Source organism: Buceros rhinoceros, unplaced genomic scaffold, assembly GCF_000710305.1.
Source record: "Buceros rhinoceros silvestris isolate BGI_N320 unplaced genomic scaffold, ASM71030v1 scaffold12943, whole genome shotgun sequence".
NCBI classification, from domain to species: Eukaryota; Metazoa; Chordata; class Aves; order Bucerotiformes; family Bucerotidae; genus Buceros; species Buceros rhinoceros.
In genome coordinates, this window is record NW_010404271.1 from 12,935 (window position 1) to 30,471 (window position 17,537).

The following is a 17,537-nucleotide window of genomic DNA, read 5'->3' on the forward strand; positions in this document are numbered from 1 at the left end:
TCCGCCGCCCACAGTACACGCCCCCCCCCCCCCCCCCCCCCATTATTGTCAGGAACGTCTTGTGTTCACTCTTTATAGACTGACACATTTGTTCTTGTTCAGCAAGAAAGGATTTAATTAGAGCAACAAGTTTTGTTAACACTTTCCATGGTTCTTAAAGAGGAGGTCCACAAAGTCCACAAAGAGGAAACGTGGTTCTTAATACATTAAACCAAGTAACAGTTGATAAAAATGAGAGAATTATCACAGTATTAAAAACTATGACAGAACCCCAAATAAGCTTCATACTGCGTGAAAGTTATAGGATGGAACACTGAGAATCCAACTATTGATTTTTCTAACGCTCAGTTTTGTAAGTTCTTTGTGTCATTCCCAGCAGTGGCGTTGTCCTGCCTGTAACTAAAGAGAGGTTAACCACTCTCTCTTAACTGATGTTGTTAATTGGTTACCTGATTACTGCCACATCTACCGTCACTGTTTTCGGTTTAAAAGTTGCTGCTTTAAGTCTTTATCATCAGCAGGACAATTAAAGTACTTCATTTCTATAATACTGGTATTTCACCACTTTTCCAAGAAAATTCTGACATGACGTTCATTGTAATTAAAGCTCTACTCCTGGTACTGATTCTTGGGTGGCAAATCCCTGTTTCTGTCTCACTTTCTTGTAATTTGCATTAGAATTAGATGCTGCCATCATATGTACTTCTACTAACACGAAGACAAGATTTTGCAGGAAAGAAGGTCCTTTAAAAACATTGAGAAGCAGGGTGGGGGTGAGGGGGAGCAGGAAAGAGGAAAAAAAAAGAAAAAAGTTTTGTCTTTGAGAAGCGGGAACTGAATAAAATTAATTAGAATTAGCAAACACCACAGGCATAGCAGTGGTCCCTCAGAGCCTCTACAAACAGTATTAAGCAAGTGTGTTAGTGAAAGCAAGAGAAACATCATATAAAGAAATGTAACAGAGCATATGTTGATAAACCTAAAAATATTTTTCTTACCAATTTAAATGTTCAGGGGTCTGATAATAAACAGGATGACTTTCAAGAACTAAACCAAACAAAATGGGATTTACAGACCAAAAAAAAAAAAGCAAAGCAAAAGGGAAAGGAAAGTAAAATATCTGGCTGTAAATAACAACATTCAGTTTACAGCTCTGTGAGCTAGCCATGGAGACAACAAGCAACACATGTTTTTGAATAGGTGACTTTCCTCTAGGAGCTGTAATAAAAATGACTGCAAGGGAGGGGTATGTCCAGACTACTTTGCAAGGAAAGGAAAAGAAAGAAACTCTTAATAAATTCCAAAAGGAGAACCATAAATCTTTTTCAGTGTTCCACTAGGCAAAGTGACATAGTACATGCACCTGCAAAAGCTGTCAAAGTCATTTAAGAAGTTCTTCCATTACTGACCTACCCTGCTGTTTGCAGTTATTTAAGCTTTTAATTTCTGTCTTTTTTGCATTTTGAAGTGCGTAACCTTTTTTATACCTTTTTATGAAAAAAGGACAGACTTCTGTTTCCTTCCTGATCAGCATTCTAATAACAACCAGACCACTTAAATTTATTACCACAAGAAATGATATTGTAACACTCCTTTCTTGCTGCACCAGAAGTTTATAAAGTCTTAATAGACTGCTGTCATGGGGTTTTTTTCTATAAAATAAAGCAACAAATTTCTTTAAAGTACTCAGTTGTTTTGATTTTTCCAATTAGTTTTGCTTACACAATAAATCTATTATTTAGTATATCTATATGAAAACATAAACAGGGATTCAAGCGTTGCTATTTAAAATCTTTTTCATCTTCAGGAAACACAGCACCACAGGAACCCATCTCTCATCCTGCTCAGAATATGACAAAGTTCATCATACTCAAACACAACAAGCTCACACTCTCCACAAGCCACTGTTGAACGTCAAGCCTGTGTGTAAAGCGTGGCAAAGAAAAAACTGCAGTCGGTGTAAGGATATACATCCTTTTTGTACGCATCGTACACATCCTCTTTGGTTTCTGCCCCGCTTCAAAGTCTCATTCTGCAAGCGCTTCCACAGTTGTGGTAAATGCTCAGCACTGAAAGCAGACACAAAAGGTGGTGCTCACAATATAAATATAAATACAAATATAAATAGAACCAGAGTAAGAATACGTCCTTAAACTGTTCTCTTCTGCTTGTTGAGGCTACCCTCACAAAACGTACTACTTTGGCATGAAAACATAGACAAAACACATGAATGCTAAAGATTTAAATGTACGATGGTTACAGTCTTGATAGGCAATCTTTGAAATGTCAGCTTCTTCTTTAATGCTAGACCTTTCAGAGGCACGGCTTTCTGGAATGACTACTTACGGATCGATACTAAGGCAGGAAGTTGAACAAGGCTGCTGCTACTAATTGTCCTCAAAGTGAGAAACAAATAATCTTTTGATAAATGGCAGCACACACATAATTTCACATTTACTGGCTACTCAATACATCAACATGTATAAGGTTTCAAGAAAAGAAAAATATCTACTGCGGTTTAAATCTGTGAAGTACTGGTTCCTTTTCTTAAAAATTTAAAGATTATTCATTCAGTATGAGAAAGAAAACTAAATACAAGTCCACTCTTATTTATGATTCATTATTTTATTTTACCTATCATCCTATACAACCCAATCACAAATGAAATTATGGCTTCACCTCCAGCAGGGAAGCAAAGATCTCTCAATCAAACTTTCTAGTTAAGCACAACCCGTTGTCTTCCTTTCAGGCTAAAGACTGTGACCTAAAGCAACGGATAATGAAATCACAGGAAAGAACTTCACATTACAGTCCACAAGAGCTGAGATTGATGGGGGAAGAGGGAAAGAAGGCAGAGAAAAAAGGAAGTTTCTAAACTTTCTCTTCTTCAATGCCCTTCTTCTGCTGGGACGTGACAACCTCAAGCTTGAAGTAGTGCGTTTTTAGGTTTTTTTTTTAATTATTACTACAACAGAGGACTCATGGATAATTTAAAAACTAATAATGTTACATAAAACCCCCTTCATCCTTCCTAGGAGAGAACCCTTCTCTGCTTTAACCGATTCAGACATATAGATGACACATTTGAAAGAACTTGAAGTGGCTGGAAATATCTGCAGCTCTACCCCATGAGACAAAAGTGTCATCAATTCTGAGATCCAGAGAAACAGGGATACACAAAAAAGTGGGTTTCCAGTGACACAAAGAAATACTTTTCTGTGGCAATAAACAGTCTGGAAGAGCAGGAAATCCCCCAAAGTCTGTTCAGAGACATAGACAACCAGAAAGGTGAGGATAAGAGTACGGACACAGCAATTTTAAATGACAAGCAAAGTCATTTGTTTGCCGAGTTGCTGCTCATAATGCAACAGAGACCTCCACTGACTTCTGTAAAGTTAAAATGAAACACTAATACCTGTGCTGAGGTAGGATTTATTGTACATAAGGATGATAAATATGTTGAGACACTTAGTCATAGATAGCACATTATAATTATGTTCTGAATTAATGTAGTGAAAAATTAAGCGACTCTAAGCTTCCTACCTGTTATGTATGCTAAACTCCGGAACAGAGGTAATATTTGAGAATTTTTTTTTTTTTATGACACTGCTTTTAAGGATTAATCATGCTTCTGCAAATATTTTTCAGAAGTAGTTACGGTTTTTCTCCAACTCAACAAATAAACTTCCATTTTCTCTGAAGAACTGCAGACTGCTTTTCCCTCAGGAAGCCTGCACTATCCCCTGGTTCTCCGAATCAGACCGAGGCCCCACGCTGCCAGCCGGATCTCACTCATCCTCCAGCCAGCCGGATCTCACTCATCCTTCTCAATGGCACAGAGGCTATTCTGAGCAAAAATGAACATTTACAGCTGACGCGCTGTGGCACCACGCCACACATCACCCTAGCTGCAGAGTGCACCATCGAAGGCAGCCCGGCTTCACTCTAATTGGCAACAAGCCTAAGTGTTAGTCTTTTAAAATAGCACACGGAAATTTTCAGTGTTGTTTGCAATAACCAAAGCAAGCAGCTCTTCTATAAGCAAGTATTCTTTACAGAATTTTTAGTGAGTGATTTTAAGAATTGGATTCACGAGGCAGAATTTCCAGTCACAAAAGCTAACCAAGAAAAATATCACTTATTTTCCCTTTTTGATGGTTATTAATGCCCTAGGTTTAATCAGTGATTAGAGGGAAGAGAAATGGCAGAATGCAGAGTTGAAGGGGTCACAGTGGAGAGAGAAGCAAGAAGATGGGGGGGGCGGGGGGGTGTCAGAAACTAAATGCTAATCAGTGTCCATGTGCTCAAAGGCAGAAAACGGACCATGTTTTTGAGGTAACAGGAAAGCCAAAAGGCCTGGAAATAACTCAGCTGCACAGTGTGTGACTTAGTCAATCAGAATAGCTGTAAACCCAGTTCGTCTGGCTGGAACATGCTCTCTACTTGATACAATTCCTAGGCAGGTAAGACAGTGATTACTGGTTAAATTGATCATCCTGTTAAAACATGCATCAGATCCTCACGTCAGCAGAACTATCACACGGTAAAGTCACTGCTGGAAGTCATGTTTGCAGATCCCCTGTGACTTTTTCAAAGGAAAACTTAACAAAACCACTGAAGTTAAAATGTACAATGTGGATGTGAATCTAAATACAAACATCAATTAACTCCAGTCTTCAGGATGTAATGGAAAACACCAAATGTCACAGAACTTTGAGATCGATAAAAGCCAAGCAGCACTGAACTCTGGCCATCACACCTATGGACGGCTGAAGAACCTACTCGAGGGAAACTCTGCTTGAAGCTCGAGAACGGACAGACTGATCACATTTGTAAGGGAATAAAGGCTGTGTCTTTGAAACAGAAATATTCACTCCAAGCACATTTCTGTCTAAGGCTCTCAACCAGAATTAGCAAGGAGGAGTCCCTCTTCCTGTATGACATGAGTAGGAGTTTTCTGCTCAAAGCAGATCTTTTCTACAAGGTTCTATAGAGAACACGGATGGCACTCAGATATGGATGCTGTTCCCTAATTTCAGGTATTTTAAGTCCTAAATTAGACAACAAAGAGCAGGAGAGAGGCATCATAAGGATGCAATCTAGATCCTAGGTGGGCTGAGCTGCCCTTTGGTCATGCCCCACTCTCTCTCCTCTTGCTGTGGAAAGCGCTTTGGGTAGCACTGCTGCCAGCATCAGCATTTCAGTAATGACTAAAACCAGACAGATTGAATCTGTGTTTTCACAGAGATGCTGGATTCCTGCAGGAAAGGCTTTTCCTGTTTCTTCTGCTTCTCCCTCCTTTTGCCCCCAGCCAAACTTTAACTGAACTTCTTTAATCACTTTTTTCTCTCTAGGTACAGGATAGAGCGAGAAAGAAAAGGTTAGGGAACATAAAATACTAGAGCTGCAGTTTTAGAAATAAGGTTGTGCTCTCCAAACTTGCAGTCCAGAAGGCAAGAGCAATATAGAAGGCAGGATGCAGGTCCCAGCCACTGGCTGATGGTTCTTCTGGGTCGCTGCTTTGGCTAGGTGGAACCAAAACATGAACCCATGAACCATGTAAGATAGAGGACACACAGTAAATGAAAGCAGAAGATACCACTGTTACATTCAGATATCAGTAAATTCTGCTGATGAAAAAATTAATCTGGTTATTTCAATTAACTACTAAGGACAGAAAGGATCATCCAGTTTTGTAGGTACTTTGTGAAATAGCATTCTTCTTTCAGATCCTTCAGAAAAAAACCCAACCTTGGTAGACAAAACAGTACGGTTTGTTTGTTTGTAGAAGACCCCCAGAAGAGCCGCCTTTCTGTTTGTTAAAAAACTAAAATAGGTAACAATAATAGCCAGGAAAAACATCTGCAAACTTTTTGCTTGTCGGAAAGTCTCTCTCAGTAGGAGAAATCAAAAGTAGATGTGCTGATGACTTTGCCCTGAAAATCCAAGCATTCCACTAAATGACCACAGGGTAACGAAAAATTACAGAGCGATTTCCTGACCATCACCCTATTTTTCCTTTTTTTTTTTTTTTAAATTGCATTCATGGTAATTAGTGGAGAGATTTCTCAAGTGATGTTTACTGCAAAGCTCAAAAAACAACAGGCAGCCACAAGGTTTATGCTGATTTACCGGTGCAGAATGAATGGCAGAACTCTGCTGAGGAGACTTGCAATGTCCTTCACTCAAAACCACGGTGAGAAGAGATCGGGGCAGAGAATAGGAAAGAGCTCACACTAATAAAAATACTGAAATAATTTTCAAAAGCTTTACAAACTTACACTACTTTTTTCTTTAAATGTGTTCACTGATTTAACTAAAATCAGTCGTGGTCACAGTTTAGAGGCTGTATCTACTATCTTCTGGGGGGGCCAGAACACAGGTTTGAGTAATCTTGTAATTATACACCCACTTGGTAGTGTATATTCGTGAAAATAAAATTATGCGTGATACATGAAAGTATCTAAATGCTCAAGTTGCACAAAATACAGATAATCTTTCAGTTAAAAACTTTCAGTTAAAAAAAATAAAGGAAGCACAGCTTGGTTTCTGTTGTAAAAACCAAGGTTTATACAAGGCAAAGGCAACCTCTGTGCCTGTACTCCCTCGGAAAGGTATCAGAGCCACGAGAGGGCACTCTCGTAATCTACAATTTGAATTTTTGCTGCCTAGCTTTTTCATTTTTAATTAAAAGGAAATCTGACTGTTTTGCAGAATGAAGAGATCTTACCTGACACATCAAGACAAAAGATTTTTCTCCAAATTAAAGGAAGCTAATGATATCTACAATACCACCACATTAGCTAAAGTAACAGAATTTACTAATCGACCAAAGCTTACTTCAAAACTCTATTTTACAGAAACAAAACATGATTTACATTAAAAACTAGCTCTTACTGTTTATGACATCTGTCAATTGTAATATTTTAATCAATGAGAGTAGAAGGTACCTCCGGCTCCATAACCAGTATTATCTGTGGATGCTAGGCATAGATGTGATCTCAAGCACGTTTTCTAATCCAAATATAGGTAAATGCCCTTAATCAGAGCTTTTATGCTTCTGAAATTATTGTGGGGTTGTCTGTGGGATTATTTCTTTTTCTTTTTTTCTTAAAGGGGTTCAGTCACTTACACAGAGTATGTATATTCAGCACTGCATTATCACAAGCATTTGCTCTCCTCTTTTATGTTCCCGGGGGAAAAAAAAAAAAGTCTTCAGAACAGCCCACTCTCACCATCTTTTTCAGGTTAGGAGGGTAATCAGTTACTGGAAGCCCTTTGTAGCTAATGATTATGTAATTTATTTTACTGGCCATTGTAGGGATATTGATAAACGGGGCACTCCTGAAGGTAAGGTTATTCTGAACACATCTTCCTACCTGACACTTGCTGTCTTTATTGAACAGAAGCCAAGTATACCTACTGCAAGCCGAATTACATATTGGATACACTTCAGTAAAAGTGTAAAAGCTACATTTGCAATACACTGCCTAAAAACAGTAAAAGAATATTATAATTCTTCTGTTCAAGAATACTGAGTGAAAAGTTTGGCCTGACTTGGCTTTTATTACCTTATTCAAAAGTATTTTTAAAACCTTCTTAGACACGGTGTTTAGATCCTGCAAAGTCATGGGAAGTAGCTCACTTGGTTTCTTCGATATATGAACATTTAAAGCAGTGCTGACACACAGGGATTCCTGGTAAATCCACACTTAGAATTCAAACGTCCGTTTCCATTACGGCTGCAAGGTAGCGCATGCCTAAAGGTACAGGTATTACATACACCTCCTTAGAGACAAGGGGGCATTTCTAGCTTACTAATCACAAAGTGAACTGGGAGTTCTTATTTGGTATTCTTCACATCCTCAAGAATGGTTTATTAGCCACTAAATACATTAAGACTATCGACATCCTGAAATGCTCCATTTTTAATAAACTACTCTATCCCCTGATAGAAGAGCAAAATTACAAAGGACATATTTGTGAAATCAAACAAATCTTCCTGGCATTCTATCCAGGCTTATAATAAAGATGCTCTCTTTTTAATTATATATTCGTTTGGAACGATTTTATAGATCTCTCACTGCATTTAGACCCTGTCCACCCAGAAATCTGCATTACCTGGGAGCATATAATGAAACCGAATTAAAATAGATTTTGCAGAAACTGAATGCACAGTAGTCTAACACACAAAATGCCATCCTTCCTCATCAATAAAGGAACTCGGCAATACTGTTGGCAAGATACCACAGAACCACAGCAATCTCGTGCTCATAATAATTTTTATTTCAAAAACTTCAGCTAGTCATTTCTTATCTCTTCTACATACCTAATTAGTGTAGGCAATAAAACATACCAGAGACATATTATTAGACCTAGGCATGAAAGAGTTAACAGCAGTGCACATGCCAAGGTTTTAATAAGGCTTAACAATAAAAAGCTTCAATCCTCCACTTTCACTAGATTTTGTTGTGGTTTTCCCTTGCTTAGGGCAATCCATCTGTTAACGTTGACTTGCTTGCACACATATAAAAGCCTAGAACAGCTAACCTAAGCAAGAGTAAGCTTAAATGAATATTACAGAGATAGAACGATTCATCTTAGGCAAAGATTAATTGTGTGTGTGTGCACATGCGTGCACATGAGTGCACTCTGGTTCTCTCTTTTTTTAGGAAAGACTTTCAAAATGCAAATTATAGGAGGGAAAGCTGATCGCTACAGTTTGCAGTAACACAATTATTTATCTTCTGATTAGGTTTTGATAGGTATTTTACATGCTATAATATGTGTTCCTTTACTGTTAATTTTCTTAAAGTCTATTGCCTGTGTGGCAAAAAAACAAACCAAACCAAACCAAACCCAATAAAATCACTATGACAGCAGTGATAAAGCTTACTAAACATTCATTGTTAAAAACGGATCTGCACTGTGACCAGCGCTGCTATTCTCCCTGGGCCAAGCCGGCCTTGTTTTCAATAAAACCAGAGAAGTATCCTTTCCCTTGAGCCCTGTTAGGCTGGGGCTGCAGTTGGAACTGTCATCTTCACACAAAAGCAAAAGGGTTGGGTTTTACAAATGCAAAGCCTAATTGGGAGATCTTCATGGCTGTACCCTTGACATTTATTAAAGCCTCATCAAAAAAACAGGAAATAACCATACTAATTAGCAGAGCCACATACGAACTACTATTTGTTGGGGTAAAAGCAGATTCACTTCCTCTGTAAAGGAAATGTCCTCGCAGACCTCAAAATCCCCAATAAACCAATTATTAAAACGATTTTTCACAGTGAAGCAAACTTACATACCATACATAATGTTTCAAAGTAAATATGTTTTAGAGCATCTCAGGTAATTATTAGTTAATATTTATGTTTAACTGTTTCCAAGAAGCAGAGAATGAAATCTCAATGCATGCATCTAACATGACATAAAATGTAACACCAAATTCTTCATATTTACAAGTTTCTAAATGTTTCAGTATGGAAGAGATGGTAAAGTGCAGAGGTGCCTCTTGTTTGGATGCAACATGACCATTAAAAGCAATCTCTCTCATTTGTCTGATGTTTGTTTAGGTTTTGGGAGGATATTCAAATACACTGACATTGCAACTTAATCAATACCTGGTCCTTAGTTTAAATATCCATCAAAGAGCACTATCCTTATATGCTACAAACACTCGTGGGCACCATTTTAGAAATCTGGGTAGAGAGTTCATTTGCAGAGAGTTACAGAAAAAAAAGAATTAAACCTCACAACGGTAGACCATTATTATTTGGGAATATTTTAGTTTGTTTGCTTTTGGGGAGGAGGAAAAAGTAGGAATAGCACAAGTGAGAGGCGAAGGAAACTGCGTGAAAGTGGAGTTCTTGGGGAGCAATCACCATTTCCTCCTTCCTGTTCACATGACATCTGGGACAAGAGCTGGAGAAAAACATGGGACCTTCAGCCTGCAGCAGGGCAAACCTGTGGGGCTGTTCGTTACCAGCTTGGCGGGTAAACAAACCCTATATATGTACATGCATACCTACGTGTGTATACGCATACATAAACACGCCTGTGTATACAGAGTATGCACGCAAGCAGGGCCATGGGTGGATATGCACTCCTCCCATCTCGTCTGCAAGAACTAAAAGATGACTGGTAGAAACAGCAACAATGACACTAAAGGATTTAGCAGTATACAGCTGTATGGACACAAAAACAGAGAAGTTAAATTTTTGTGTCTGAACACAGGCCTTCAAAAGAAATGCTGAGCTGTACCAAGGTAAATTAAATTCCTTTGTATCTCTAGACGCCCGTTCCTAACAGCAGGCAGCACTACCATATCAGTAAATTACTGCAGATTTCTTTAATAAAAGCAGCCTATAAAAATCCACTGACTACAAGGGTACGTTTGTGTTACGTATTTACACAGACACATACCACTGTAGATTCACTTACACAAATCTGTGTACGTTCGCTTATAAAGTGTTAAAGGCTTTTTAGTACCTCACATTATCAAACCGGTTTGGTGGGGCAGGGGGCTGCTATATAGTACAATGACTATCATCTATTAGAAACAACTACTTTAAGAACCATTCACGTTATTAACATTAGACCTCTATAGTCATACATTTAGAATTGTGTATCTTCTGATACTCAGCGAAGAAAATCTAATGTCCACAGGTTCCTGAAAGAATGCAGGCACCCCAGCTGCCCATACATAAAAACAAACTGAGAATACACAGTGTAAAACATTGTCACTGGCTTTAAGAGATCATGAAAACATGTGCAAAGTAAAACCTGCCTAAATAATTTAAGCAAAAATTCTTTGTATTATTCATAACCTACTAAAAATAATGGCTTAACATTAATCTACAATTTCAACATCATTTAGCAATAATCTCCGTCAGTTCTATTTTAATTTTCACAAGCTTTATATTTATTACAGATAAAAGCTAATTAAAACTCAAACTGGTGAAATAGACAATTCAGAGTTTGTCATTGCAATATCTGAAGTAAAAAACCAAACGTTGTTAGATCAGTTAGACTGAATTTCTATACTTAATTCTCATTTAAGATACATGCATTAAATATCCATATGTAAACATTCATTACATGTATTAAGAACAATAACAGTATCATACTAAAACAAACACGCACACATCAAATGCACACATATAGGTATTTATTCCCAGAAAAGAAGGGTTGCAAAACCTATTTTATTGATATCTTTGAAATAAAACTGTCAAAATGAATCCAAAGACTTCAAAACACTTGCCCAAGTTAAGACAATACACCTGTTACTTCAAATCAACACTAGAAAGGAGTAGAGAACAAAAGGACGGAAGACTGGCATCATATTAGCTAGCTGACTTCTTAATAAAGTGATAAATCATAACAATCTCAGCAAGGTTAAAGGCCATGTGGTTGCCAAATCAATTTATTAGAAATACAAAATAAATGTGCCCCACTGCAAGAAACTAAAAAAGGTAGCTTAGCACAGATCTGTGAAAAGACCAGAACGTTTTTGCTGCAGGAAGCCTTTATCAAAACCAGTACTTAAGAATCAGATATTCGATTCATACTTATCTATCTCCTGTTTTCCCCCCTCTCAACAGGATGAAATACAAACAGCATTTCTCCCCGATTCAAGCAGTGTTTCTATAAACATAGCCTTTTAATCACACCATCCGAACACAGACAGTAAAATAACCTGAAACACATTCACTGATGCATTACTGTGAATGGCAAAAATTTTTTCTCCTATGTCTGTGAATAATGTTTCAGGTGCCTTACCTGTGCCAGTCTTCGTTTTTCTGAGTTTGCTCTTTTCTCATAATGCAATGTGTAGACAGGAGCAGTCCGTACTGCACCAGCACTGCAAGTTCCATACTCTTCCTCACTCTCCTATGCAATAAAATAGATTTAAATTCCTTTATTTATAATCATTATCTGCAAATGTACCCTCCATATTATGCATGCAGAATGCATTCAAAATTATCTTGCCACAATCTATTACTGTCATGAAAATACCATCTGTAGTAAGAAAAATCAGATTTAGCTTTTTGAGAAGCTGAATTATCAGCATTGTAATTTAAAAGATGAATTGTTCAAACATCCAGGCAATATTTTTGAAAGTTTTCTTAAAATAGCATAAAATATATCTAAAAAACAGTTCCTCCTCCTTACAGAAAAATCTTATGTGGAAACAAAATTTTCACTGGGAAAAGCAGCTGTGAAGCCTAAAACATTTTTTCTCATATTTCTGCAATGTTGCTTTTGCAAAATGAACTTACTCCTTCATTTTTAAACATTGCCATTGTTCACATATCTTACGAAACCAAAACGAACGATACACCTTCTGAGACAGATTGCACTGCAAGACTCTCCCATCTAAAATCCTCAGCTTGAAGCAAAGGCTTCGATTGTGATATCAAAGCAATCAACTTTATGAAAACATACATCCTGCTAATGTATCTTTGAAGACCTCTGTTGTTCTGTGATAAAATATGCAAACAATAAAGAGATTATTCAGTGGATGCATAGAATGACAGATAGTTGCCAGAGGGCTTGTTATGAAAAATGTATTGTTGAACAAAGGGCTAAGCATATTTCAAAAGTCATTAAAAACACAAATCTCCTGTGATTTGTAAAGTATAAGCTTCAAACTAATACAGGAGGTGATGCCAGAGAGTAAGAAGTGTACCACGTACCTTGTGTTTTAACTTACTCTTCACTTCTTTTATTCCTTGCCTTGCCTGATTTTTTGCCTAGAAAAATGAAAGGACTTAAGTAGCTCTGCAAGACACTAACCATAGTCCCGCAACATGCTTTATGATGCCATACTTATTGTACTTTTCTTTAAACACCTGGTGATATGAAGCAGGGCAATAACCTTTATCAAAAATGTCATAGGTGCGTTGTCAGTGTATTTTATATATTCATGCTTTGCCTGTATATTTCAGGATTCTTTCCAGTAGATGCATGAAAATGCTGTGAAAAAATTCTCCAATATTACCGAGGACAGGCTAAAAATGGTTGTATACATCACTCCTTTATTTGAAATGATCCTTTAAATTTGAAAGGGTATTTTAGCAGTAAGGCATGCTGAAAAAACGTTAAGATTTTCAAGATGACTGGTACAGTATTCCAGTCTGGCAACTTACAGGGCAACATCAATCTTAAGAGAAATGAAGTGATTTCATATGCAGATGGAGGTTTTGCCCAGTGTTGCTGAACAGCACAGTGCTGCTATTTAGAGGAGAATTCTGTGTGTATTAAAATAGGCAGCCAAGGATCACTGTTGCGTAGAAAACTGCCAAGAATGGTCTTCAATTCAGAAATGAATTATCAATACAGAATACTGTTTGTACGCTAAAAAAAAACAAACCCTCATTAAAAGGTGGGGGTGGGGTTTAGTGGAAAAGGAAAATATGGGGTGGGGGGACGGGACGCAACACCAAACCCCCTGACTGTAACAGAGGAAAAGGTATCTTTCTTATATGAATATAGGAAAAAAATTAGGGAAGTTTTCAAGGTTATCTTGAAACAGGACTTAAAACAATGTTTAAGGGCATAAATGTGGCAACCACCTATTTTTCTTAATTTTTCTATATATGGAAATTCAGAAAAAGAAAATAATTTTCTTGAACCAGGAGGTCAGAGAGTCTTTTTGATCCTTAAATCACACATCTATAAGCTCAGTAACAGCACAATGGGGCGCCATGTAGCAGATGCTGACCCGAGAGCCACTTTAAACTTTCCGGATCACGCTCACAGCATTTGGGCGAATTTTGGAGTGCTTTGTTCTAACTCTGAGGGATGGTACCAAGCACATTACACAAGGCTATCAATCACTTATCTAGCAGTTAAGAAATGCATATTTCATTTCTTTAGTAGTAGGCTCCATTAAGGGCAACGACATAAGAAATTCAATGGGGTACAAATACAAATACCTTATACACACAGATCCTCATAAAATTTACCAGCGTTTCCTGGCATACACAGAAGCTTACTTTGAAGAACCTTCGTTATCAAGGACATAATTATCAAAATTGAGAGCTGGGAGAAGATCACGTAACTGCAGAATAAGCCAGTGCAAACTGAAGAAGAATAACTTGCAGATAACGTGTTAATGAACACTTTTTTAATTATAAATGAGTGCATGAATATGAAGTATATTTAATTTATTTACCTGTTTCTCTCAACAACTGCTGTGTTTTTCAACTGATGCAAAATTTAAAATTCTGTTTGAAAACTTTGTTTAAAATACACCAGCTTAGACTGAGGTACTGATTTATTCAGGACTACTTATTATGCACCCAACTCGTGAAACACTTAGAAGAGCAAAATGGAAGCCAGAAGTCTTTTCCCATATATTAAAAATGCAACCTTAAAATAATTGCCACTTCATTTTACACTACTGCTTTTTTTCCGTACTGCATAATACCACATAATTTCACATGTTTTATGGGTCAGGGAGTCTTTGAAAACAAGATCTTTTAAGCTCAAAAGTATAACCAGTAAATCAAGTTAACCATGAGTATTCTCATACCGCCTTTAAAGGAGCGGGTGATGGAAGAGACTTGCTGCACACGTTACTGATGCTCTACCACATCTTTTCAACAGTGCAGCACTTAGTGCCAAAGTGAACTCGGATCTGTCTAAGCCAGGATTCCATTTGCACAGCACGAACTGCAGCTCTTCTGAATAGAGATCTCGACATGGTGGAAACATGGTATACGATGTAACTATACACCATAACACTACACTTATTTTACATAGAAATGTAACATTTACACAACATTTTATGCTCACGTTAACTTTGCACTGCCTGTGCTGCGTTAGGGGACACGATCTTAGTGTAAATAAGAATTCGTTTTCAGAGTCCATATTTTCATAATCTTGTCACTGGGTTAGGGAGAGTTTAGAGCTGTGTATCAAATACCTAAATGCTACTCAAATCAGCTTCTAGTGTGTATTACGATTGAAACCAAAACAGCACACTGATGCTTGGAAAATGTCTAGTGTTACAAGCTCTCTAAAAGACTCCGAATCATCTCTAAATCCCAGTGTTATATGCAATGCAGTTATAAAATGCAGGTTTTTTAAGTATTCAGGAAGAATGAGAGATTGTAGGAGGCTGCAGTATTTTTGTGTATTATTTAGTTGAAATAGATGATCTTACAAATTTATACGCTGTTTTCACAGCCGGAGTGGCTTTGGTCATTGCTGTGTTGATCAGTGCACCGCCTTTCTGAAATATATATATATAAAAAATATTTTAGTAATGTTTTAACACAAGTCAAACCTTAAGACAACAGCAAGGAAAAATAAAGTGTGCTGTACAGAAATAACAATCTTTTTAAATCTGTAAGAATAACCACAACTGTGTTTCCTCCCCAACCTGCTGTCTGCAGCTACACAAGGGTTACAGTATGTCATTATCATAGCTGACACATTTATCAATGCATTCTAACAGAATGATGTATTTAATTCTTCATTCATTGTTACCATTTCAAAATCGATTCAGAAGTTACGGCTATTTTTCACATGTTCCTATCACATTTATTATTCAACTTAAAAATACTTTGACCTGACAGAAAGAACTCTCATTTATCACACAAGAATTCTCTTAAATCTCAAAGAATGTATTTTCCTAATCCTGCAGAACAAGGTTATACCAAGGGTCTTCTGCTAGCCAAACTGCACAAATCTGTATTAACAAAACTGCTATTTACTAGAAGTGATAAACTTTGTACCAAGTTGTACGGTCACATCTAATTCACAATTACGGAACGTAACACGATACAGAAACAGTGAAATCCCTGACTACACAGGAAGAAAAAGCTTGTGTGTTTTGGCATAGTTTGTATATGGGACTTTTTGGTTTTGTTTTTTTAAATCTTTAAGAAAAAAGCCAGTAACATTACTGCATATACCACAGACATGTTATTTATTATAGAATGCACTTGTATTCTCCTTGCAAACGAACTAACTTTTACCATTATATACAATTAAGGAAAAGGACAGATATTTAAAGAACAGGATGGCCAGTAGAATTACTTAACCACGTTTATACCTTCACTGTATGCATCCACTGCTGATATGATCTTGAATTTCCTGGAAGAGAAATGTAAAGGGTACTACGATCCAACATACATTCCACATTTTAAATGTTTCGACCCTTCTCACAATCTGCATAAAAAATTCCCTGAGAGGATTATTCATTAATTTCATTCTTCCCACACAGACGAGGAATGTAAAGATAAGAATATGTGTAATCTAAGAAACGAAACCTACTTACATCTTATTTCATGTTTACTCTTTTCTTTGTAAAAGTGTATCTTTTTACCACACAGATTTTTTTAATTGCAATTGAAGTCAAAAGAGAAATTAAAACTGTGATAAGGTAACATACTGCTTAAAGGTCTAAAAAGAAAAATACCAACTTGAAGGAAAGAATAATATATAATGCATTGCATTCAAGCACAATGATCCCATTGGGCAAACTTTCAAGAACAAAAGTGACGTGGACTGCCTATGGTACCACTCCAAGGAAAAAAAATGAGAGAAAAGTGTAAGGACTGTAGCACAACTGTAGAGTCTTGTGCAGAAAAAATCCTTTTAAATTATTAACTGTATCTGCTTTCTTTCACAAAGAAAAACTTCTACAAGGCAGGTGAAAGCTAGGGACTTCTGCAGGAGTACCGAAGACTATCGTGCCGCTAAGCTGGCCATGAAGGACAGGGTTAAATTCTACCAAGCACTTGATGAAGAAATGAATGCTATTTCCCAAAGGTGCTTCAGCTGAACGCCAAAGACTGGGTCCCTGATCCCTGAGAAAGTTTTAGAATACATCAGTCACTTGCATACCCCGATACTGTGAGCTGTTACTAACCACAAACAAGACGTCTGTGATGACAAGAATGCTGACATTTCAAACGGAGTTTATCCATTTCGAAAGGACCATACTGGTACATCCTTGGCATGACAAGCTTTTAACAGTTCTCCAGACTTCTCAAGCTTTGCAATAATCAGTCAACTACAGCCTGGGTGGAATTATTGCATTGCCCAGTGGAAAGCCAAAACATTCTCCAAGAACACGGCTGAGAACTAACTGGATATTGTAAAAGGTATTCCCAAGTTTCTCAATGAGGTGAAAAACCTGATCTGCTTATACTCCTATCAGGCACTTTCACCCATTTCCCTAAATTATTTACGAGCATTTTTGAGGCAGCCAGGCTCTCAGGAATGATGGCACAAGTGAAAGCAATGCTCTCTTAAAACTTGATGATCATTATGATCCTATTTCCAGTAAGAATGTCAAGGAGCTACCTAAAGCAAATACGATTAATTTTTTACTTCTTCAGTCTGGCTCCCTGGAACTCTCAGAGAAGGTAGCATGCAAGTAACATGTAATAAGGTGAAATTTACCCACTGCTACTATGTTAATGAAATTTCACTGAACCATAAGTACTTTCTCTGACATGACATTTCATAACTTCAAACTCTTATTAACGATACTGATATATCATCTGGCTTGTGGTGTCCTT

General features: G+C 37.3%; 1 protein-coding gene across 1 annotated transcript in view; it reads right to left on the bottom strand.

Annotated features, from left to right (window-relative positions):
- Positions 1-17,537, bottom strand: part of LOC104490985 (DENN domain-containing protein 1A-like) — a 26,079-nt gene that overhangs the window by 4,404 nt on the left and 4,138 nt on the right. Inside the window, exons 3-6 of the mRNA XM_010133339.1 lie at positions 16,064-16,104; positions 15,170-15,238; positions 12,696-12,752; positions 11,779-11,889 (exon numbers count right to left, since the gene is read on the bottom strand). Coding sequence (XP_010131641.1) covers positions 11,779-11,889; positions 12,696-12,752; positions 15,170-15,238; positions 16,064-16,104 — 278 coding nt within the window. The remainder of the gene's footprint in view (positions 1-11,778; positions 11,890-12,695; positions 12,753-15,169; positions 15,239-16,063; positions 16,105-17,537) is intronic.